The sequence below is a fragment of the Terrapene carolina genome, unplaced genomic scaffold (genome assembly GCF_002925995.2).
Source record: "Terrapene carolina triunguis isolate 2854851 unplaced genomic scaffold, T_m_triunguis-2.0 Scaffold171, whole genome shotgun sequence".
Classification (NCBI taxonomy): domain Eukaryota; kingdom Metazoa; phylum Chordata; order Testudines; family Emydidae; genus Terrapene; species Terrapene triunguis.
In genome coordinates this window covers 2,998,183-3,022,461 of record NW_020664522.1, presented here as the reverse complement: position 1 = coordinate 3,022,461, position 24,279 = coordinate 2,998,183, and the positions used below count along the sequence as shown (strand labels likewise).

At 51.1% G+C, this 24,279-nt stretch overlaps 1 protein-coding gene across 1 annotated transcript in view; it reads left to right on the top strand.

The window, feature by feature from the left end:
- Positions 1-24,279, top strand: part of DUSP8 (dual specificity phosphatase 8) — an 80,062-nt gene that overhangs the window by 23,364 nt on the left and 32,419 nt on the right. Inside the window, exon 3 of the mRNA XM_024208968.2 lies at positions 14,443-14,581. Coding sequence (XP_024064736.1) covers positions 14,443-14,581 — 139 coding nt within the window. The remainder of the gene's footprint in view (positions 1-14,442; positions 14,582-24,279) is intronic.

Genomic DNA, 24,279 nt, shown 5'->3' with positions numbered 1-24,279 from the left:
CCCGCTCCATGCTTTGCATTAACCCAGGTGTATGCTGGGCCGTTTAACAATAAGCTCTCTCCTGAGGCCTCTCCATTTGTGGCTTGCTCTCTGCAGTTGCTCCTGCGTTTACTGTTCATTCTTCTCCTTTCTCTCTCTTCTCTCCCTCCCCCCCCCCTCATTTTATGGCAAAGTGAGGGTAATTCAGGCGATTAATCAAATGCTAGGCCCAGCTGGAGCCATCTGTGGCGTCCTCACACCCCCTCCCCATGCACGCGCGCACACGGGCTTCCTGATTGGCTGCCGGTGACATCACCCTGCCTGGATCAAGGAGGTTTGCACTGCGGGGTGGGGTGGGGGAGCCTTGCCTCCAATCTGCTTTACTGATGCTTCAGGCCGGGGGATTGGAGGGGATTGCAGAGCATTCCTCCTGCACGGATTTAGCTGTTCTTAAATCCGCTGGCGAATAAGGCCGAATAAGCAGTTTTTAAAAACTGGCAAAGAAAAAGAGAGAGAGAGAGAGAGAGAGGTGTATCCACCTTCCCCTTGGCTGGAGTTACCTCTGCAGTGGGCATGGTCACGTGCAGCAGCAGCAACGCAGCACTGATGCCCTGCATGTGTGCATGGGGTTGATGACCACTGTTAGGCAGGGAAGAGCCTAACCTTCTGTCTGCAAACCTGCAGCGCTTCAGGAGCACAGCATCTCTGCAGCCAGGCCAAGGAAATCCCCACAGCAGTAGCCAAAGGGAGCTGGGCCAGCACTCCCCATTGCTCCTCTCTTCCCACCCCCACCTCCCCAATGGACACTTCAAAGTCACCGATGGCACCCAAACTTCAGACTGGTGCAGGCATGCGTGGCCCTTTATTGCTGTCCAGCTCGCACCAATCCATCTAGCTCAGTATCCCAGCTCTAACAGTGGCTCCTTCAAAGGAAGGTGCAGGAGACCCCCAGTGGGTAATTACATAGCAATGCAGGCATTGACGAGAGACAGAATTATAATCTCCTGGGAGTGACACTCCGGTGCTGGGAGAGGAAGCACTCGTTGGTTTAGCTTCTCTTCTTACCTCCTTTAAGGCTGAAATGTTTCATGGTGCTTCCCAGGCCAGACACAAACATTCTTCCACTGTACTTCCAAGCGAGCCATTCGTTAATATCCTCTAGCATGCTATACCTCCAGAGCACTGGAGTTAATCCTCAAGGCACCCTTGGGGAGTTAAGCCTCTTGCCCCAGGAAGCCGAGGGTTCCTGTCAGATCCTCCGCTGGTATAAATCCGGTGTAAAGCTCTGTTGGCGCTATTTGTGCACCAGCGGCAGATGTGGCTGTGGGTTTCCTGATTCCAAGTCCTGTGATCAGGCCTCTGAACTGCACCACTCCTAAGGAAGTGTACTTTGGGCTGATGAAAGCAGCCCGACTGCAGTAACTGATAAGTCAAGAATGCACTTTGCTCCCAGTAGTTTCAGTCAAAGTGATGTTTGCCATCAATTTCAATAGGAGCAGGACTGGGCTTTATAGCCCGCTGATGTCCCTTTAAGAGCATGTTTTAGACCCTAAATCTAAAATTCTTCCCTCCCCCCCCCACCCTTCAAAAAACCTTACATTTGTGAGCCGCTCACTGTCGTTTTTATTGGGCGTCTCAGTTTTGTTGCTCAGTTTGAGAGATGGGGAGTGCTGAATATTTCACCTGGTGGTGTATTGCACCGCAAGAGGAGTGGGGCCTTATGGGATTTGTGGTTATTAATAACTGGCCCCTTGGGGAAAGAAGGAGCTTCTGTGTCTGCTTCCAGAGGGGCAGAAGAGGAGATGATTGCTCCTTTAGGGCTAAGATGAAGATTCCTGAGTCCCCCAGAGCAGGGCTGAGGGGAGGAGCTGCCAGTGCCCCTCTTTGTTCCTCCCCATCAAAGCTGTTGGGATGATGGGAGGGGCTGGGGGCTGTTGCCAGTTGAGGCTAGAGCACTTGTCAGGTGCTTGGGAAAGGGGAAGGGATGGGATAGCAGGGGACCTTTTAAGAGGAGGTTTTTGAGGGAGGGAATGGGACTTGGATCAGGATCTTGGGGTTGCAAGGAAGGCATGGGGACTGGCTGCGGGCATGGATGGGCAGAACGGGCAGCAGAAATTGAATGTGGCTGCAAATTAGAAGCATAAAACTAGAACAGGAAACATACATACTCTTTTTAAAAAAAAAAAACAAACAAAAAAAACAACCTCTCTTACCAGCTCTAATTCCCTACAAAGGAGCATTATGCACTTAAGGCCAGTTCTCCTAAGGCAGCTCTCATTGAGAACAATAGGAGCTGCTGAGCACTTGTGAAAATCTAGCCATTACTCCCTTCCCCATCTCACTCAGCGTGAACAGAGCAAGCACAAAGGAGGACAAACAACCCACCTTCACTTCCAGTGAAGAAACTGTTGCCCGTCTGCGTATGTAGTAACCCTGCTCACCATTCCTGTAGTGGTTTATGACAGCCCAACTAGTGTTGAGATTGAGCCTGATACATTTATGATCAGGATTATAAGACAGGGTTGCCTGTGATAGCCGGGGATTGGACTCATGACCCAGAAGGTCCCTTCCAGTCTTATGTATGAGCCAGTGGTCCAGCCTGCTGGGTTAATGGTCCATGAAAGCTGACTGCACGGTGGAGTGGCCGGGAATCTGTCCGAGGAAGCTGGCGTTGGAATGTAACGGCTGGTCTGGGCCGATGAGTGGGATGGGGTTGTTGACTAACAGCGGTCGAAGCTCTGAACCCAAAGTTCAGCTCTGAATTCCGGGTCTTCTCTAATGGATCAAACTCAGCCCCTAGATCTGAACCCTCCGGTGCTGAGGGAGGTTTGGAAACCCCAGTTTGAATTCCCAGCGGGTAGGTTGTCCAGAGAGGCTTGAGCTATGACCCACAGCTGGGTTTGGACAGGGTCGGGTTGGCTTGTTCTCCCCTGTTGTCTGCAGCCACAGAATTACACCAGCCACTGGGCCTTGGTGGAACAGCAGCTCCCTTTGGTGGCTAGTTCAGGTAATGCACAGTGTGTGCTCCCTCTGGATCTCTGTTCAACCCAGTCCCCCTCCTTGTCTATTTCAAGTTACAGGCTGCTGGTGGGTTTCTCTCTCTTTCTCCCCTCCTCCCCCCCCCCCCCCCCCCCCCCCCGGCAACCGATGCAGCACCATCCCTGGCACTTTGAACAATATCAGTCCAGTGTGTGTTAAATACATGCTTCCCCCCCCCCCCATCACCACTATTTCTTGGTCCCTGGAGGGGGGGCGCCAGCTGAGTGGCTCACCCTCACATGATCCAGTGTGTGTGTTTGGTGGGGGAGAGGGCTGGGGCCAGCGAAGCTGCTGCTGAGTAGCAGATGGCAGGAAGGGTGACATCATAGACTTGATTGTCCTACCCCATTATTTTTCCTGACAAGCCTCCCGCCTTCCTCGCTGGTTTCCTGCTGACCGAGTTTGGAGCTGGAGAGACAAAGGCAGCCAGGGATCCACACCAATTCTCCCCTCTACTTTTCTGGGCTTGGGGGTGGGGGTGTCCCTGACACACACACACACACACACACACACACACACACACACACACACACAAATCCCATCCTGCCTTGTCCTCTCTTGCTGTCCAGCTCATTGCGGGAGGAGGGGGGTTGCTGTGCTATCTGTGTGATTCCCTGATTGATGCTGGCCCCAGCGTTGGTATGGCCTTTGCCTTACCTCATTGGACAGTAGGGGAAGGCACGGACTCCAGGAGCAGCAGCCCCTGCCATGCCATGCTCTCCCATCTACTGCAGAACCCAAGGGGTAGGGCAAGTTCACCTTGGAAGCCACCTGCTACCCCTCTCTTAGGTAGGCATGGCTGCTGGTGAGAGAGGGAAGCTGGTGGAGAGGGACATGTATCCCCTTCTGTCTCTGTGCCAGCAGTTCTCCTGCATTCAAACACCTGGTCCTCCCTCTAGCATGGCTGCCCTGATGTTCCCACTCTGCTCTCACCACACCCTCTTTCCATCCCTCCCTCCCTGCAGCAAGAAGGGTAATAATCTCTGCCATGTTATCTTGGCACCAGGAACGTTTCCTCCTCCCCCCGTATCCCGTACAAACTCTTACAGATGCCCTGCTTTGGCTTGTTGCCATGGATGAGTAATATTGACACCTGGCTTCCCTTGTTAAAATGTGAGGCAAAGGGGCACGTTGGCTGGACAGTAGGTACTTGAAAGTTAAAATTGCTCTTTCCGGGGCTTGTATTGAAATGTGCATATGCTTCTCCTGAGTGAGTGCAAGAAAGACAGACCATATCTAAGCCATAGGTTCCTAACCCCATGTGCTCAGCAGACCCACCAACAGGGCAGGAGCCTCTTGCCCAGGGAATAGGAGAAATATCAAAGATCTACAACCCCCGTGGCCTCTTAGCCAACATCAAGCTCTGCTACTAGAGCTGTTTGCAAAATTGGGGATGGAACCTGTTTTCCAGTTAACAAATGGCCTTTATACAAAATTAAAAGGTTACCAAATTTTTGAACTTTTACAGCTTTTTCAACAACAAACAACATTTTATTGCCTTTCTTTTCTTTAAGGAAAATTTCTGCTAATTTCTTTTTCTTGGGTGGGGGGAAAGGAGGAATGAGAATTCAATTGCTTTTGGAACTTTTCACAGGAAATGCTTAGTATTTTGCAGCCAGCTCCACCTGCTACCCAGTTCTGAAACGCGGCTGCCTCTGGGGTGGAGCTGCAGTATCAGTTAAACAATGGACGCTCTTGTGTAATGTTGCCGTCATCTTTTTTCTGAAGGGCTGCTGAGGAAGTAACTATTGTCTTAGGGGTGATGTGTATAGGGAAACCAGGGGATCGTTCTATTGTTTGCGTTGCCTGCACATCATGAAGTGATACGGAGCTGCTGTTTACTTTGGTACAATGAGTCACTGTGTTTTGAAATATTTTTGTGAGGTGTCTGACGTCTTTGGATAATACCTAGCTTTCATGTGGCCCTTTTCATTTGTAGATCTCAGAGCACTTCACGAGAGGGAGAAGTATCATTATCCCCATTTTACAGATGGAAAACCAAGGCAGAGAGAAATGAAGTGGCTTGTTCACGGTCTCCCAACAGGCCAGCGGCTGAGTTGGGAACAGCACCCAGGTCTGAAGCTCCAGTCCAGTGTCATTCTGTAATCTAAGGCTAGGTCTACACTACCCGCCTGAATCGGCGGGTAGAAATCGATCTCCCGGGGATCGAATTATCGCGTCTCGTCGGGACGCGACAATCGATCCCCGAATCGACGCTCTTACTCCACCAGCGGAGGTGGGAGTAAGCGCCGTCGACTGGGAGCCGTGGAGGTCGATTTTGCCGCCGTCCTCACAGCGGGGTAAGTCGGCTCCGATACATCGAATTCAGCTACGCTATTCGCGTAGCTGAATTTGCGTATCTTAAATCGACATCCCCCCCCCCTCCCCCCCCCCGTAGTGAAGACCTGCCCTAAGTCAGTGAATGCGTAAAATTACTCAACTGCTTGAGCTAGGAGCTGTACCCAACTGAAACTGCAGGGGGAGTTTAGATTGGCAGGAATTTGGCTAAAGCTCTTGGACTCGCATCCTGACACTTATGATTCTTTACATACTCCATCTTACCTGAAATCTCCATTGCCTCCTGCCATAATGCTGTGGCACTGGCTCAGTACTGACTTGCAGGGAGGCACCAATAGCACCTGCGTGTTGTGTGAAAGTCTACTATCTAAGCAAGCTGTCTGACCTCCCTCCGGGTAGCTTGTGAGAGCTGACAGGATCGTACCAAAAGTGGCTGCAAAAATCTACACACCTTGGCAGCATTTGAAAAAGCGTCAACCTCCTACTCGGGTGTGGAGAGCTATGAAAATCAAAAACACTTATGAAAGTATAGTTTTCAGACTTTTTTTATGGGGTAGGGATAGACAAACAGGCTATTGCCTAGCTAAGGTACTTATCTGGCCCCCATCCGTATAGGATCTGAATGCGACACAATCTTTTAACTTTAATGGATTTATGCTCACAACACCCCAGAGAGATAGGCCGATGTTGTTATCCCCATTACACCTGGGAAGTGAGACACAGAGCAGCTAATTGACTTGCCCAAGGTCACACAGGGAGTCTGTAGCAGAGCAGAAAATGGAACACCAGGTCTCCCAAGACTTAAGCTGGCACCCCAACTTCTGGACAATTCCTCCTCTTACCTGAGAACTGATTCTGCTAGATAGTTCTCACAGCCAGGTGAGGAGGGATGTGAGGATTTCTGATGGGGCACTTCTGCACCCTTCTGTGCTCCCTCCCCCTCCCCCTTTAGAAGGCCGAGATTATTATATTGCTGGTTTAAATAATAATCCCTAGAGAAGGATGTCCCCAGGTGCCCTCCAAAGGCTTTATTTCTTCTATCCACCTCCTCCCCCCCCCCAAAAAAAAGCACTGATCAGCATCCTGTAAGCTGGTTGAGAGAACTCTCCTAAGCCAGGCTGCAGCAGGCAGAACAGCCCATAGGGAAAAGCCCTGCAAGAGTCTCCATCCTCAGCACCAGCAAGAGGGAAGGGGATTCAGTTTTATTACAGTGACTTGTTTGACGCGGGGCAGCGTCTGAGTCTGAGGAAAGGGGGCTTGAGCACAAGAAGCTTGAGAAGCATTGTCTTCCTGGCTTTCTCCTATGCTGAGCTACACCTGGACTCTGAACGGGTGGGTTTGTTCAAAGCTGGAATGAAAAGGGATGTGAACTCTTCTTTGAACCAAAGCCACCGAGCTGGAGACCTTTTGAGTCACGCTCAGAAATGCAGCTGGTTGAGAGGGTGTTGGCTTTGTTTTGTTTTCTCCCTCCTCAAAGGCTTCAGCACAGGAACCTGAATGGGATTATGGGACTGTGGGTGGAAGGTGTCTGGCTGCAAATGTCCATCAGTCCTGGTTCACTGAGAAGGTTCCAGCCTGGATCATTTAAAAGTCCTTCTCTGCCCCCTTGCAGGTGGCCCTGTAGATCCAGTATAGCAGTCATGTGATCCTGAATGCCCAGTCCAGCGAGTGACCTGCTGGACCCGCAGCACCACAGCATCCTGCTCGCGAGGACGTGGGTTGCTGAGGCAGTCATGGCACACATAAGCATAGCTCATACCAATGGTGTAGCGAGAGGAAACTCCCCATCTCCATGTCCCATCTGACTCTATCCTTTTGAGTCTGGAAATGTCAGCGTGGCTGCCTGTGATGTGTGGAACTGCGTTAACTGGCTGGCTGTGCCAAATGTCTCCCAAACTCTGGGAAGTCTCCATTACCTGGGATTCCTCAGGCAGCTAAGACGTGGTCTTAGGAGAGAGAAATAGGTTCCTCCTCCAGTTGAAAGGAGGCTTACCTTTGTCTTGAGCCAAGACGTGCTGGGGACGACTGTAGGCTACTGTCTGAGCTACTGAGTCAGCTCAGTTAGTAGAGGACAGGTGTCCAGTGGGAATCACACATCCATTGCCACAGCTGGCACCTTGGACAGGACATCATGTCTGGTATCCGTCAATGACCCCTAAGCCTGTTGGCATCAGCAGTTGGTGTGGGGTGGGAAGGTTTGAAATAGCTGCTCTTGTTTGCAAGCTGGTGCTAGTCCTTGTCTTCCCACAGTAATTCAGGATGCATTTGGGGTGTGATCATTTAACCCCTTTGACGGTGTCAAACGGGGCATTTTCTGGCGGCAGATTACCATGGTGATGGGCATTTCCAAATCCTAGGGGTAGAGCGTCCTTCCGTTAGAATTGTAACTTCAGGCAGTCAGGACCCAGCTGCATGAGGATTGGCCCTTGGGGAGAGCAAGGTGTATCACTTGGCATGAAATGGTTAATTAGCCCCAGTGCTTCCTGATCCCTCTGCAGCACTGGGTCATCTCCCAGGCAGCTGCAGCTTTCCCTGGAGAGTGTGCTAGGAGGAGTCACCTCCTCTTTAACTCTCTTGTAGAGTTTCCTCCAGGTTTATTCTTGCTCAAATAGTATCCATGTAGAGACACATCCTGGCTTCAACACCTGGCTCTCCTATCAACTTTCCCCAAAGGTGGCCTAGCCTGCCATAGAGTGTCAAAAGCGTGTTCTACTGTAGATGGCAGTCATGCCCTGGCCTGGCTAAGGATAGCCAAGATAATCCACTAGGACTCTTCCATCTCACCTCTCCCCGTCTCTTCAGCCAGGAGTCCAGCGCTTCTCCGCTGAACGCTTGCACAATGCCAGCTAAGGCTCCGGCCTTGTGTTCTTCCTCATAGCTGTACTAGGAGAGGTTCTGCCAGCATTGTGAGCTTCCCCACAGCAGTGCCGTGAGAGGCTTTACAATTCGAGCAGCATGATCCAGCTTTGCATACCAATCTAGCCCTGTCCCCCTCCCCACTGCAGCAGGGGACAGAACAAGGGCTGAGGTGGACCTGTGTCCCAGCAGTTCTATAACCCTGCAAAGCCCTTTTGGGTCGGGTAATTAAGGCAGAAGTGAGGCCTGCTTGGGGGGAGTACTGGAGCCCGCAGCTGCTGGTCAGGCCAGGCCCAAACTGTCTGTCCTCTGTTCCTTCAAAGCACCACCTCAGGGTTGAATTTGTCCCTTGTTGTTTGTTCCAAAGGAAAATGGGGGGGGGGGAGTATTTTTAATACATTTAAGAAAGCCGGCCCTTCTGTCAGCCTGTTTCTGAGCTCTCCCCGGCAAACGCAGTGTGTGTTTGTTGCAGCTAGGCCATGCGAGGCCAGGGCTTGTTTGGCATTTATATTGCCTGAAAGCTTATAACTTTAATAAGATGTAAACCGTGTCACATCTATCTGCCGTTGCCCGGCAACCCTTCAGTAATGGGCAAAACAAAGCCTCCCGGTGTGGAGGAACACTAAATCCTATTGTGGGATAATTTGGCTGGCAAGTGGTTATCTCCCCTGGGGGCCCCCTGCACTTGAATGGGCACCCTGGTGTGCGTGGCTAAGGTATATGTTCTCTGGCAGGGCGTGTCCCCACCCTATTGGGAAAGGATCATTTGGAGCATTCCGATGCCATGGTGTGCAGTGCTGATGGGCTTCTGACAAGATCAGGGTTATTGATGTCCTTGGGAGTAGAGGACACTAAGCCCTGGTCTACACTGGGGGGGGGAATCGATCTAAGTTATGCAACTTCAGCTACATGAAAGACGTAGCTGAAGTCGACATACTTAGATCGACTTACCGTGGTGTCTTCGCCGCCATGAGTGGCGCTGGAGTACAGGAGTCGACGGGAGAGGGCTTGGCGGTCGATTTATCGCGTCTAGACTAGATGCGATAAATCAATCCCTACTGGATCGATCGCTGCCCACCGATCCGGCGAGTAGTGTAGACATACCCTTAGTGTCTTTCCAGGATGCAGCGAGGAGGCGTTAGGAAATGGGTACCAAGCCAAGCAGCCGCGTTGTCCCATGCAGTGTTTTTGTTTGCCCCTTCCCCCCTCCAAATGTTTTGGTCCACATTTATTCCTCCTCCCTGTGTCATGGAGCACTGGGAGTTGACCAGGATCTGAACAGGAGGTTCCACCCGTGTGGGTTGTAATGTTGTTAGTGTTATGGTAGTGGCATGAGACCCTCAGCTGAGATCGGGGCCCTGTCGTGCTAGGTGCTGTACAGACATTGAGCAAGAAACAGTCCCTGCCCCTACTTACAGTCTAAATAGACAAGACAGACAAAGGAATTATTATTATCCCCATTTTATAGATGGGGAAACTAAGGCACGGAGGGACTAAGATGTTTGCCCAGGGTCACACTGAGTCTCTGACTGAGCTAGGGATTAATTGAACCCACATCTCTTGAGTCCCAGTCCAGTGCGACTACGAGACCATCATTCCTTTCTTTCACTGCTGGCTATGCCAGACTGTCGATTATCCAACAGCCAGGGAAGGTGGGCAGCCTACGAGTCTGAGGTGGGACCCGAGAGTCAGGTGCCTGAGGTTCTAATCCCTGGCTCTGCCCCATACTAACTGTGTGACCCTTAGAAAGTCACGTATCCTCTCTTTGCCTCTGTTTTCCCATCTGTGAAACGGGACAGTACTTCCCTACCTGAGCTGGATGTTATGAGGCTTAATTAGCCTCCCTTCAGTGCTTTGAGTGCCACAGATGAGACACTATAGGGAGCACTGAGTATTACTAAGGCTGGAAGATCTCCCTTCAAACCATTCTTGAAGGAGCTTGGAGGATACTATTGTCTCAGCCCTGTGAGGGGCTGAGCTGCGGATATTGCAGAAAGCTCAGCAGCACTTGGGCTCTGTTTGGATGTAGGCTAAAGGGATGTAGTTAACTTTTTTAAAAAATCAAATAAAATCCTGGGCCAGATCCTTTGCTGGTGGAAATCAGTGTAGCTCCCTTGAAATCACTGGAGCTATTCCGATCTATGTCTGCTGAGGATCTGACCCTGTAATATGAAACTCTGAACCTACATTAATAATAGCACTGTAGATTATTAAAAGTGCAAGGGACATTAAAGCTCAGACCTCCAAAGGTGCCCATCTCAGCTAGAAAGCCCGGTTCCTTTTTCTCCCATTCATGCTGTTTTCTTACCTTTTGCATTTCTTTGCGCTGACTTTCCTGGTCCAAGCTAAGTCCGTTTCTCTTTCTCCTTCATAGTGTCTGGGGTTCAGGTTGTCACGTTGTCTGGAGTGGCTCATACCAAAGAGTGCCTTGTTTTTGACAGTCTGCCCTGAGGTTGGCAGACACCCTAAACTGGTGATAAATTCTATAATTAGATTTCACCAATCCAGTAACAAATGTGAACTCCTGGATCACTGCAACAGTCTTACCATAGAATCACAGGCAGTCCCTTTGGGCTCTCCAGTCTACCTGGCCACCCAGGCAAGCTGGACTTAGTGATAAATGGTCACTTACACCAAAAATCAAAAAATATTCAGGTTGCTCCCCGTTCCAAGAGACCAGTCACTTACCCTAGATCCATTTGTGCCTTAGATCTCATACCAAAGACAATCCTAAAGTAAACTAACGAAGGCTTTATTAACTAGGAAAAGGAAATGAGAGAGTTATTTACAGGTTAAAGCAGGCAACATATTTACACAAATGAGTTCAGTCCGTGGTTCCAAAAGGTGACAGAGATGTAGTAATCTGTCAGCACTGCTTGTCTTTTTTTGGGGTGACCCTGGGGATCTCCGCTTTTGGTTTCTTAGCTCCAGCCCTTGGAAGTCCAAACCGAACAGGAAAGAGATGACTAATTTTCATGCCCGCTATCTTTATTTCCCTCTTCCAGATTTCAAGCTGATGGGATGTGCTTTCTCACACTAGCACCTTCAGGTGTGTGAGAGGGCCATTAAACCAGCCTTTGTGCTGTGATGTTCCAGGATGGCCCGGTCAGTCTTCATAGTTCTTCTGGGTGGGCGGGGGAGCCACTCATCCTAAATTCACAAGCTGGCCTCCAGAGACCTGGAGCTTGGCAGTGTAGGCAGCCGTGGATCTCTTTGCTGTTCAGGACACTGGAGAGCAACAGTGCTCAGCCCCCTGTGCTGCAGAGCAGAGCTGAAGAAGCTGGGTGTGGGGTGGAGGGCTGAGTGCTGTGCTATGCGGGGATGGGGTTGGGCTTCACTCAGCAGCTCAGGGTGAGATGGGTTGGAGGGCACCAGACAGGGTGGCAGGGGAGGTGCTGAGGTGGAGTATTCCTGGCGACACTGAAGGCAATGGTCATTTGGCACTAAGCCCTGCGTGTGGCACCAAAGGCACGTGGAGTGGGGGCAGGACTGCAGAAGTCACTGCGAGCACAATGGCAAGAGCTACCACCCATTGGGCTCTGCTCTCAGCCCAGGTGGCTGTTGGACAGTGCCGGGGCAAGATCACTGATGTCTCCGCTGGCTGAGGATAGAGATGGGGCAGGACGTGCTTGGCGGGCCAGGGAAAGGCATCTCGGATCTTTGTACGCAGGGGAGTCAGTAGGTTGTCAGGCGATGCTGCTGGCCAGGGACTTCTGGCAAGTATGTTGTTCTGTGGCGGTTGCTGCTGAATCAAAGCTCTGAAGGGTTAGTGAGTGTGGCACAATGGCAGGCACCTCCCCCCAATTGCCCCAAAACCGGATTGGAGCAGATGAGTGACAGCCCCAGCTCTCGATACCTGGGGAACTGAGATAGCCAACGCAAATACAAGCCCGCATCGCAGAGAACAGCAAACTCGCTACACAGACAGCCCTAGACTGTAAACTCCTTGCCTAGCTGCACAGTATCTGCGCTAAACTGCTCTTTGGGATATAATGGAAAGGGCTGTTCATTCCCTGCCTCCCTCCCACCGCCCCCCAAGTCCTGCTGGCAGGGTTCATGCTGGCTCTGCTTCACAGCTGCTGCCTCCACCTACCGCAGAATGATAAATGTGCCTCGCCCCAAAGAGCGGGAGACTGCTAGCTCGCAAGGCAGGCGTATGCCACCCATCAGCCTATTCAGGAGGTGCACTGAGCCGTGGCACTGCAAGGATTTTAGCAGCCTTTAACGCGTTAACTTTTCATTAGACACAGTAGCCCCTGGCCGTGCCTCCTGCTCTCTCTGTAATCCTGCCATTAACTGGGCACCATGTAACCTCTCATCAGAGAGCGATTTCTTCCTTGCTCAGCCCTCCCTCCTGAGAACGGCTGATACCCTAGGCGCAAGCCCTGAAAGCTGGCACACCTCACTGGTGCACCTGAATTTACCAAGTCTTGGGGTGGGTTCCTGAGGATCTGGGAACAGCAGCTGGATCTGTACACTGCTCACTGCACAGAAAGGTGCATGGGAGGGTCAGGCCGATCTCCTCCTTCTCTTCCCCCCCACCCCACCCCACCCAGTGCTCTCTGCTGTGTGCAGTCCCTGTTGTCAGGAATGCCTAGGGAAAGGGGGCAATGAGAGCCCACATGGCAAACAGCTGATGTGGGGATGTTCCCACAACTTCTAGTGCTAGGGCTAAGCTTGGTCTGCAGGAGGCATTGACTTGGTAACGCTCTCCCAACAGAGGAGACTCGGAAAGAGCAGATGGCAAATTGTAATTGATTTGCATTGTGGTAACACCTGGCCGGGAATCCCATTGTGCTAGGTGCTGTACATGCACAGAGTGAGAGAGACCCTGCCCCAGTGAGCTTAATGTCTACCTGGGCAAGACACACAGGATGGGGGGGGGGGAATAACTTGCCCAAGGTGGCAGAGATTAAGTGATTTACCTGCGGTCACACAGTTGGTCAGTAGCAGAGCCAGGAATAAAACCTAGGGCTCCTGAGTCCCAGTCCAGTGCCCAATCCACTGGACCACGTTGTTTCACGTATGAGCTGATGTGCTATCAAAACAAACTGATGTGACACTTGAGGTTGGCTGTGCAGAGAGATTATAAGGTGGCAGTTACAGCCCATGCCTCCCTCTCTCTGGCTGGCCCTGAGAACATCCCTGCCATGCAGGATTCAGTCCCAGCTACCTTGATACCAGAAAGAAAGAGGCAGATTGGAGAAGAGCAGTACAAGGGAAATGGGGACCGGAGGGTTTGCTTGTGAGGAATTATTGAAAGAGCTGAACAGTTCAAAGCTGGCTAAGCGGGGAAGTGAGTGTTTGTCGTGTGGATCTGCAGGGGAGGAATGGTTTGTGTGTGGGTGTAACTGGGAGGATGGGGATGAAGTTAAGCAATGGAAAATTTAGGCAGGGTATGGGAGAAGGGGCGCTTGAGGGCGGGATTTTCAGAAGTACTCACAATTAGCCTGACTGCTCCCACTGGAGTCCATGGCAAAATACTCAGTGACAGAGCTGGGTGCAAAGTAAGGCCTATGCTGAGCACCTTAGAACACCCCGCCCTTCCTGTCTGTAAGAGCTGCTAGCCTGGGGAGTGGTGAGCAAAGCCTCCTCACTTGGATAGGACAGAGTCCTGCACGGGCTGAGGTGGCAGGGACAGGGCTGAGGTAAATGTCATTGTCGTCTGATTCCTCGGCTTCACCTAGACGGTGGTTCCCATCTCTCATCTGGGTTATAATGGGGGCCAGGGGGCTTCCCTCTCCATGTCCATTCAGCACAGGCCTTCTCCATCTAACTGCCTCAGTAGGTCCTGAGACCTGACATACTGGAACCATCTTCTCCTGGGGAGTTCAGTTTCCATGTCCATTCAGCTGTTGGTTTCTGCCAGTAGACCCCAGACCTGTTCTGGCAGAGCCATCCTCCTCAGGCGTGAGTGGGGGAGCCACGTCTCCATGCTCCTTCAGTTTAGAGGAGCAAAATTAATCTGCTCCATAACCTTACTATGGCCACCAGCTCCCCTTCTCCCTCCCTTTCTAGCTCCCCTGCTTGTTTCTTGCTCCATCCCTGATCTGGAGGGACCGTTGTCTCCTGGGGTGTGGCAGCAGGAGGATTCGCTCCATCCTACCTCAGTCTGGGGACTCTTCTCCAGCACTGAAGTCGGAAAGCCTTGGCAACACAGAGCCTAAGTGGAGAGCAGCAGAACTCCCTATATCCAATCCCTGGCCCCCCTGCTATCTGCCCCCTACATGCTGTAATGCTCTGTTGTGGTGGTTCTCCCCCCCCCCCCAGGTGGAGGCGGAAGAGCACCAGGACGTGGTGGTCTATGACCAGAGCACACGGGACGTGAGTGGCTTGGCTGCCGACAGTTTCCTCTCCATCCTCCTGGGCAAGCTGGACAGCTGCTTCCACAACGTCTCCATCCTCACAGGTAGGATCTGGCTGGGATGCCATGGAGAAGTGGGAGCTCTGCCCCTGAAAGGGGGCGGGGAGGATGTCTCTCTTGGGTACGCGTGGTTGTGACTAGTGTTTCTATCTCCAGGCCAGACACTGGGTCACCAGCACTTTAGGTGCCCATGGGAGTGCCTCCGTGCCTTCAGGTGACACTCCTGGATGAACTGTGCCATCTCCCAGAGATGGGACATCCTTAGAGGGTGTCATGGCACCAAGAATGCAGACTGGCTGCAGCACCTATCTGGCGCATCGCCAGGCCTGCTCATCCGTACCCCTGTCTAAGCCGGCCTTGGGTGCCTCAACCTGTAGGCAGGTGCTATAATGGGGGACTGAGACATTTGTAGTCTCTCTCATCCCAGTCTACCTATGAGAGGCCACCTTTTCACCTTCCACTGGAAGGCAGCCACTTCTGGGGTGGAACCCAGCAGCTGTTTAATACCACACTGAAAAATACCACAGTGCTTCTAAGACAGGAAGTGAAGAATTCTAGCCCCGGGAATGAAGACTAACATCACCACAGTTGAAAATGTAGAGGAAGTTTGTGTTAGGCAGGATGTATTTACCTGAGCTGGATTGTGGCCTGGGCACTGGGATTAACACCCTTTCTCTTGGGCCAGGGGATCTGCAACGAGTGCTCAGCACTCCCGCTCTTAAAGAGAGCGCTTGGGTTCAATGCTGGGAGCTCAGCAGCCTGAGAGAGGGAAGAAATTCCCCATGGAACCCAGCCACATCCAGTGCTGCGCGTATCGTGAAGAGGGACCCGTGTGCCATGGTGTGGATCTGCTGCCCCGGGTCTGGCTGACACAGCCCACAATTAGCAGCGCAGGGCTGTCAGATGTTCAAGGGGGCCGCCTCCACTCTTGGCTCGGGAATGGAGGGTGAATAAGGACACAGTCTTCCGTGTCCTAAAGTGCTGAGTGTTAATGATGTGTATGTTCCCTGATACCTTACAGTGCTGGCCCATGTCAAACCTACTACGGGGATCATGGCCTGTGCATAGTACCCAGGCGTTGGTAATGTGGCCCTAAAGAGGGGACTATCTAAAGGTCTTGTTGAGATACAGTTGGCCAGGGAGGGTGGGTGTGAGCGAGAGGAGGGAGCTGTGGGTGTCTCCAAAGGACCAAATTAACTTGGAACAAAACTCCTTGGGTATGTTTCGTGCCTGTATTTTGTTCCACATAGACAAGAGGCCCCATCCAGAGTGGGATCTGAACAATACTAGGCCCAGCATTGTTCATCCATGACTGTTACTGCTATGCTTTTAGCATGATTTCTCCAGAGAGACCTTTGCACTCAAAATAGAATACAATACATCATAATTGTAGAGAGTTTTTTTTTTTTTTTTCCAAACTCCGTCCTAAGTAAACCATGCTACACACTTCCCTGGTCAGTGTTCTGTCCAGGCCACAGGTTTATGTCCTGGTTCTAGCACAGCAGAGCCCTTGTCCACATTGCTCAGGGGAAAAAAATGCTAGAATCCTGCTGGGAGTGAGCATGTCTAGGCCTGGGCGTAGCGAGCACCGTTCTGCTCCCGCAGAGAACCTCGCCGTATTTGCAGCTGTGTTTCTTGGGCCATTTGTGAGCGTGCCAGAAGTCTCCAGTATCTCTTGTAAATGGGCTTCAGGGCAGTGCACCCTCTTGAGGGATTTGCCAGCGCTGCTCAGTTGTGCCCTTCTTCACTTGTTCCCTCTGTGTTAAGCTGTGCTGCCCCCTGAGCTTGCGTTTCCCCAGGATGCTGTCACTTGGGAACAGATATGGGCCAAAGGCTGTGCTCGCTTGGCTTGGCTGGTGGCATGTTGTGCGACCGCAAGGGAGAGCTGGGTTTAAGGCTGACTTTGGGGTTGGGGGGTGCACAGCACATCCAGCCCATAGGCTGGTGATATTGTTCCCTGTGGAAGGGCAGCATGGCAGCCTGTCATGTTTCCTGGGCACACGCAGACAGGGATGATACAGTCTTTCTCTAGACTATGTGAGGGTTAGTCTGCCTGGCTGTTGTCTATTGAGCTCAAGGAACAGCTCCCCAAGCTCAGTCAGTAAAGGAAACTCATTGATTAAACATTGGTGTCTGTTCCATGTGTTCCCCCCAGTAGAGGGCAGTGTTGTCCATCAACACAAAACAGCTCCATCCAAGCTCCCCCAAGAAGAAGCGCAAGGCTTCTGGACATCAGGGCAGCTGCAGGGGTTAGGGGTTTGCTTGCTCTTCTGGCTCTTTTTCCTCTTGTACCTTCTAGCTCCCGGTGTTTTTAGGGGACGTTTTCTGACTCTTACTTGGAGCCAGTCCCACAGTAGGAGCAGCCAGCAGAGCTGTTGTGTAACGGAATAGCTTTGCTGAGGAGGGAGCGGGGATGGGAGGATGTGGGTGGAGAGGGCAGAAAGGTTGTTGAAAGTATCCAGTTACCCTCTCTCAGATGAAATCATCCACCCCATGCTGCTTAATATTTAAAAAGTGAATGAATAACCAGAGCTCCACTCATTCTCGCGCCTATTAAAAAAACCCGGGGGGGGGGGGGGATTCTTCATTCAGAAAAGGAGGAGTGGGGGGTGGAGGATTTATCGCTGGAATGAATCGGGGTCCCCTGGGTGTTATCCAAGAAGACAGAGCACATGAGAGCAAGTGAGCATGATGTTCTAATTATAGCCTTGCTGCAGAGCAAGCGTTGCTCTCCCAGTGCCGGGACAAAGCTCACGAAAAGCAGGGTAGGGAATGAATGAATGAAACTCTTTCTCTGGCAGGACAAAGAGCTGGTGAGCGGGTGTCGAGAGGGTGAAAGCTCCTGTTCATTCTGGCAGCTAGGAAGGCAGGGCTGCCTGGCTTGTTTCCCATCACGTAGCCATCCTGTGCATTCTTTGCTGCATAGGACTCAGGCAGCCTGCTCCTGCCCTTGGATGCAAGGCACATGTAGACACGTGCAGCAACTCAAGCTGTGTTAACGCTGGTAGGTGCCACCATAGCACTGACTCCTTCAAGGTCACGCTCTGGGAGTTAAAGCAGGGGACCCCTGGCTTCTCTTCCCTACTCTGCTAGTGGCGTGCTGTGTTTTTTGGCAACAACTGTGGTTCAGTTTTGCCCTCTGTGCAATGGGGATGAAATTTGTTAGCACCTATGGAAGAGCCTGGCTCAGTTCCATGCTGGCCAGGTACAAAGGCTGCATCTAGTTGTGGAAACAACATAGCAGCCACAGGCTTTTGTCACAAAGGACTAGTCTCTGGCAAATATATGATCTTAGTAATCTGAACTGCTCTGAGATCCATGGGGCTGTGTTTGTACAGTGCCTAGCACAAGGGGGCCTTGATTTTAGTTGGGCCCTCAAGGTGCTACTGTTGTATGCAGAAGAAAGGCTCAAGGAGAAGGCTTTGACTGTACCCAGGGCTTTAAAAACCAGCAAAGCCACCTTTAAAATCCCCCTCATCACTTCAGAGGTAGCCAGTGTAGTAGAGCACAGGGTGGGAGTGATATGAAAGAGGACCTCAGGCCAATGAGCAAGCATACTGCTGCCTCTTGAACAATCCACCAGTGCAGTGAAGCCTGGTTGAGAGGAGATAGCAGTAATCCAAGCTTGTGGTCGGCAGGGCCTGTTCTGCAGCTCCAAGGTCACTGTGGTGTCAGTAAGTGCAGAGCCCTGCATAAATTGCACAACGAGGTGAAAAGAATCCTCTTTACCAACCTCTGCAGGAGCCAGCTCAGTCAGTGGGGATGTGTCAGGAGCATCCTCCTTGCCATGACCCCTAATGCACCAGCAACACTTTTGCTTTCCCAAGGTCGAAGAAGAGGAAGTTCCAGTGCATTTAGCTGGCAAACTCGCCCAAGCCCTCCCTCCAGAGCAGAGACCCAGCTCCAGGTGTGGAGCAGTAATTATTGCTAATGCTGCCCCATTCCCAGATGTGTAGTGATTTGCATGCCACTGGCTAGGCAATGAGCAACCCACATGAGAGCAGAAAGGTGTGAGTCACCCCCATCATGCTGGATTTCATGCCCAGGTAGGTCACAGTGGCACAGAGCCTCAAAGGTGTCTAGGAGCCTAACTCCCATTGCAAATAATAGGAGTTGGGTGTCTAAGCCCCTCTGAGGAGCTGTGCTAATGGGCGCTTCTCCTCTCTTTAGCTCACAGGTTCCATAAGGTGAAGTACAAAATGTGAACTCTCCTGTGCTGTACGGGTGCCTTTGGACTGCAGGGAATTGCTAGCTGGGGGGCAGAGTACTTCTCACTGTACCCTTTGCTGTCCCGTTGGCAGAGCTCACGTAGCGTCGTCTTAGCTATAGTACAGCATTTCGGACTTTTATGGGTCTCCTCTTTTTTCCTGTACACAGAACTACCTGTTACCTCCCTTTTTTTCCCCTCTCTGGTGCCACACGCTATGGGTCCATCGGCACTGGCAGGTATCATTTCCAGCTTGAGGAGATATGCCAGCACTCACTCTGATCCAGCTAGCGCACTAAAAAGAGCAGCGTAACTGTGGCCGCATGAGCGGCGGGAAGGGCTAGTTGCCCTGCGTACATCCCTAGGGTGTCAGACGGGATTAGCGTCAGGATCGTTAGCCCGTGCAGCCATGGCTACGCTGGTATTTTTAGCACGGTAGTTCTGTCTAGCACGAGCACGGGTATCTCTGCCCAAGCTGGAAATTTACACCTTTCGCTCCAGCACAGACGTAACCTCTGTGAGTGACTGCTTGGTTGGCTGGGAGGATGGAGCAAAGAAATAATGGGAATAAAATTAAGCCTTGTGCTGATGGGCCGCTTCCGTTATCCTGGGTCTTGTTTGTGAATCCTAAAGCTGGCCTGTTCCCTCACCCTCCCTCCAGTGCCAATTACTTGTGTGTGTGTCTCTCTTTTTTCCCCCTTACTACAGCTGCTCCTTTTGCCCACGCTGTCTATAAATTAAAACTCCTCCCACTCATTGACAGTGAGCATTAGGTTCTGTGCTGCGATAGGTCTGTTCGGTAGCATGGGCCAAGTCTAGCCCTCTGCATTTCCAGCTCCAACACAATAGCTGTGTACAAGAAACCCTGGAAGAAAAATTACAGCCAGCGGGGGGGGGGGGGAAAGAATGTGTTCCCAGAAGTGGCTGGTAATTGCCTTGCTGAGGTTTTGGCAAAGCCTCTCACGCTCCTTTTGCTGTGGCATTGTGAGCTGCACACCCTGGAGCCTGCCGGTTCGCTAATGGGAAGTGCAGACCACTAATGTGTGGAAAAAAGGAACCAAAATGTAGAACACTGGGTCATGGCTACTGAGTTTTATATGGAAATCGTGACTCAAAAATACTGCTGAAAACATTTGGGAGGTGGGGGGCCTGAGCGCGCGCGCGCACCCATGCAGTTTTCTCCATCCTGTAATGTGGGCAGCAGCCAGTTATTTTAGACGCACATTAGCAGCGCTTGGGAGGTCTGAGGGGGACGTGCGTGCTGGGACTGATGGTGATCTCACCCCAATGGCAAGGCACTTCACCAAAAGTAGTGGCATAACCCACTTGCAAATCTGGCGTAAAGGAGACTAGAATGAAGCCCTCTCCCCTGCTTGTATATAAGGTTTGGGGATTTGCTCAGGAATGCAGTCTCCAATGGAGATTTGGAGCCAGATTCTCATCTTGCTTATGCCAGCGTCAAGCCAAAATAACCCTGCTGACTTCAGTGGTTGTACTCTGGATTTACACCCAAACGAGTGAAATTGGATACAAGCTGTTAGTCTCTCCAGTGGAAGTGTCTTAGGGGCATGCTTTGCTGCCCATGACTAACCCTTTGTCCACATTCTATTGCTCGTTCTCAGTGAAAGTTTTGAGGTGTCTGCTCCTAGAGGTTTTAGGTTGAACCTCTTCCTGCAAAGGCTGGCCTCGTTGCTAAGGTACTGGACTTGGACTCAGGAATTCTGTGTTTCAGTTCTGCCACACACGTCCTGTGTTTGACCGTGGACAAGTCACTTTGTCCTCTGCCTCCATTCTCCGTCTGTAAAATGGGGCTAGTCATCCTGTCTTGTCTGTTTGGATTGGAAGCTTGTTAGGACAAGAATTGTGTCTTACTGGGTCTCTCTACAGTGCTTAGCACAGTGGGGTCCTCATCCTAGTTGAGGCCACTTGGCAGTACTATAATATTATTAATAATGACCTATCTGTGACCAGCCAATCTCACTTGCCAAAACACCCGCCTTCAAGAAACTGCAAAAGAAGAACGCCAGAGAGACTGAATAGGCTGAAGGGGGAGGGGGAGAGAGAATAATGAAAGCATCCTCTGATCTCTTCTTGTAACCGGTGTTCTTGGTCCTGGCTTCTTGTTGTCTAAAGCCATCGCGTGCATGGGTCTTTGCAGAGGGATAAAAGACATGGGGCAAGATTTTCCAAAGTGACTCGTGATTCTGGGATGGGCGAGACACCTTCTAAAGGGGCCTGGTTTTCAGAGGGTGGGCGCTCCGCACTTCCTGGAAATTGAGCCCCTCTAAGGTGTCTGAACAAAGGGACCCAAAATCACTAGTCACTCTTGTAAAATGGTGGCTTGTGGACCTGCTCAGCAGCACTCCCAGTCAACGTCAAAAAGGGCCCAGAGATTGCCAGTGCTGTGATTGTAGCTTAGGGGCTGCAGTATTTTTCCGCTGCTGGGTGAAAGAAGAAATAGTCCCTCTTTCCCAGGGCTGCTCAGTAGCACGTTGTGCTTGGGCGCAGAGGGGGTATCTGCTGTGTTTCAGAGTGTGGCTCTGAGCCGTTATATAATGATGGCTAAACTGAGCACACGTTGGCACTGACAGAAGCTCCGTGACCTTAGCCAGACCTTTCCATCTGTTTATCAAAGCCGCCACCGCTGCTCTTCCAAGGCAGGTGAAATCATTGTTTAAAATGGAAGCAAGAAAGCTAATCTCATACCAGGCATTTGGTCAAATGCAGGGGAACCCAACCTAACTCCCAGCCGCAGGACCCCAGTGGGGAAGACTCACCCAGATGGTCTGACTTATCCTTTGCATTTAGATCAAAACTACAAATTCTGATATTTAAAAACCAATTTCCCCTCACCACCAATCTCAGCTTTGCTCCCTTTCTGTACATGATGTATTAACGCCAGCATCGTGCCGGGGTGTTCTCCTGCATCCCCTTGGAGTGTAATGGTGCATTTTCTCCCACTGCTTTTTGGAAATGATGGGAGCTTTGGGCCTCAGTTCCCAAAGAATGTCGCTTCAGTCTGTGCTGAGGCCTTGTCTGCACTGTGGGTGTTGGTGATTGGTGGCTGGACCCAGCATAGCTGCATGGGTATAAGCCCCTAGTGCTGCTTGCCCTGGTTTCAAGCAGGGGTTGGCTCCACCAGTACAAATGGCAGCTTTGTCCATCTGCTTTAGGAGTTTGTACCAGTGCAGCTACGCTGGAGACTGAAGGCAGGGTAAATCCTCAGTGTAGACAAGGCCTCCACCCCGTGCAATCTTACAGGCTCAGGACTGCTGAGGTGAAACAGAAAACCTAAGTCAAATTGCATCTGGTATATTTTCTGGTTTAAGAGGCACGGATGAGACCGCTAAACTCATTGCACTTGTGACCTCCATGGGGAAGGTGTATCGAGAGCAATTCTTGATAAGGACTAAAATCTTTGTGTCCTGTTCTCCCACCAATGATTTACTCCCACTGGCAGCAGTATCAGGCTGGAATTTCCCTGTGACTGATGCTAGTGAAACATGGTGGCTAATGAAACTTGCAGTAGTGTCCTGGACAGAGAGGAATTCCCCCATTATAGACAAAGGCCTTTTGTTTTCCCAGCATGGTCTAGTAGCTTGAGCAAGGTTGGAGATGCCTGGCTTCTGTTCCTCATTGTGATGCTTTGGGCAAGTCACTTCCCCTCTCTGTGCCTGGGAGTATGTTTACAGTGCCATCAAAAACCCACGGCACCAAGTTTCGGAACCCAGGTTAGGTGACTCGGGCTTGCATGGCTTGGGCTCAGGAGCTAAAAATTGCAGTGTAGATGTCTGGGATGGGATGGAGCCCGAACTCTGAGAGCCTCCCTCCTCACGAGTCTTAGACCCCGGGCTCCACCCCAACCGTGAACATTCTGTAGTTCCTCCACTCGAGCCCTGTGATTCCGAGTCAACTGACCTGGGCCAGGGGTGGCAGGCATTTTATTGCAGTGTAGACATACAGTTTACCCATGCTATGTAAATTCAGAGCCCTGCCCTCTTCTTATTATCCCATATGACTCCTCAGCACCAGTCTTCTGCATAGGAGTGCCATGCTGTGCGTGAAAGCAGCAGCCGCAGATGGGCCTGAAAGGAAGAGGGGGTGATGGGATAGAGGGCGGGAGCTCCTAAAGAGTTAACAAACCAGAAGGCATGATGATTCCAAAGAGGCTGGGAGGTGGGGGGGTTGGAACCTTAGAGTCCATTATTCCCAGTCTTGGAAATCATCTCCCTGTTGCTTTCTTTTCTTTCTTTCTTTCTTTTTTTTTTTTTTTTTTTTTTTTTAAGTATAAATAGTGCTGCTCGCTGCCCTCAATCCGTGGGAGCAGAAAGTCTGTTGATTTATATGGTTTTCCTGACATCACATGAAGTGGTGGAAAACTGAATGGAGCCAGCATTTTTCCTGCATTACGTAATGCCCCCTTTTCCTCCCCTCCGAACTGTGCTATTCCAGCAGGAGCCTGACTGTTCTTTAACCTCTGTTTAGTTCAGCACAAACTCTTGCTTTTTTGCAAACTCCCTCTTTGTTTTTTATTGACGGCTGTTTGTTTGTTCAGCAGCAGCTCTTGATGGCCTCTGCCTGCAGGCTCTTGTATTGGAGGACTTGACACCAGCCATAGTGGTATTTGGGGCTGAGCCAACATGGTGTGTCACATGCTCTTCTCCTCCCTTTGTGTTCACCTGAGAAGGATGGGTGGGACTAAGGGAGTCCCTGGCAGGCTCCCATGTCAGTGTTCTCCCATTTTACAATTTGCATCCGCAGCCCAGTGCTTGGGAAGCTTCCCCGGCTGGTTGCACCTGCATGGCACTTTGCATGCCTGGGCCCACGCTGCCATACAGCCTATTCCGGTTTGTTATAGCCCCTCCCCTTCCCCAAACCCAGGAGCTAAGAGCTTTGTTCCTAGCTAGCCTCAGACATCTCCCTGAAAATCAAATCTGAAGCCACTCACCTGACTAATAAGGCAGGTGCACAGCCAGATGGGCAACATAGTGACCCCTTCCCAGTTACCACATAAAGGGGACCTTATGGATTTACACCGAAGCTGCTGCACCAGCGTAAACCCCTAGCATGGACATGCTGCGTACAAAGCGAGCTGTACCTCTGTGGTTTACACTAGGTGCAAAAGAGAGAACAGCCCCTGGTGCTTGATAGATCGTGGAGTCAGTGAAGTTACTCTAAATGTACATGAGATGACTAGAGCCTTGCCCCTGTAGGGTAGAAGAGGGAAACAGCTGGGGCGGAGCAGAGCCGTAACTAGCTATTTTTGCGCCCGAGGCAAGAATATAAAATTGCGCCCTCCCCCCTCCATATAATTTCATAGTAGTTACTTTGTAAAAAAAAAAAAAAAAAAAAAGAGAAGAAAAATATGTAAATAAGAATAATAATGATAATAGAACGTTTGTTTATTTTAATCATAAGATCCGTGTACAAAATCAACTAATACATATTAGATGTGCATCATAAACTGTGGGGGTCGGGGTCAGGGCTCGCAGCCCGGCGCAGGGGTCGGGGCTCACCTCGCTGCCACACACTGGGG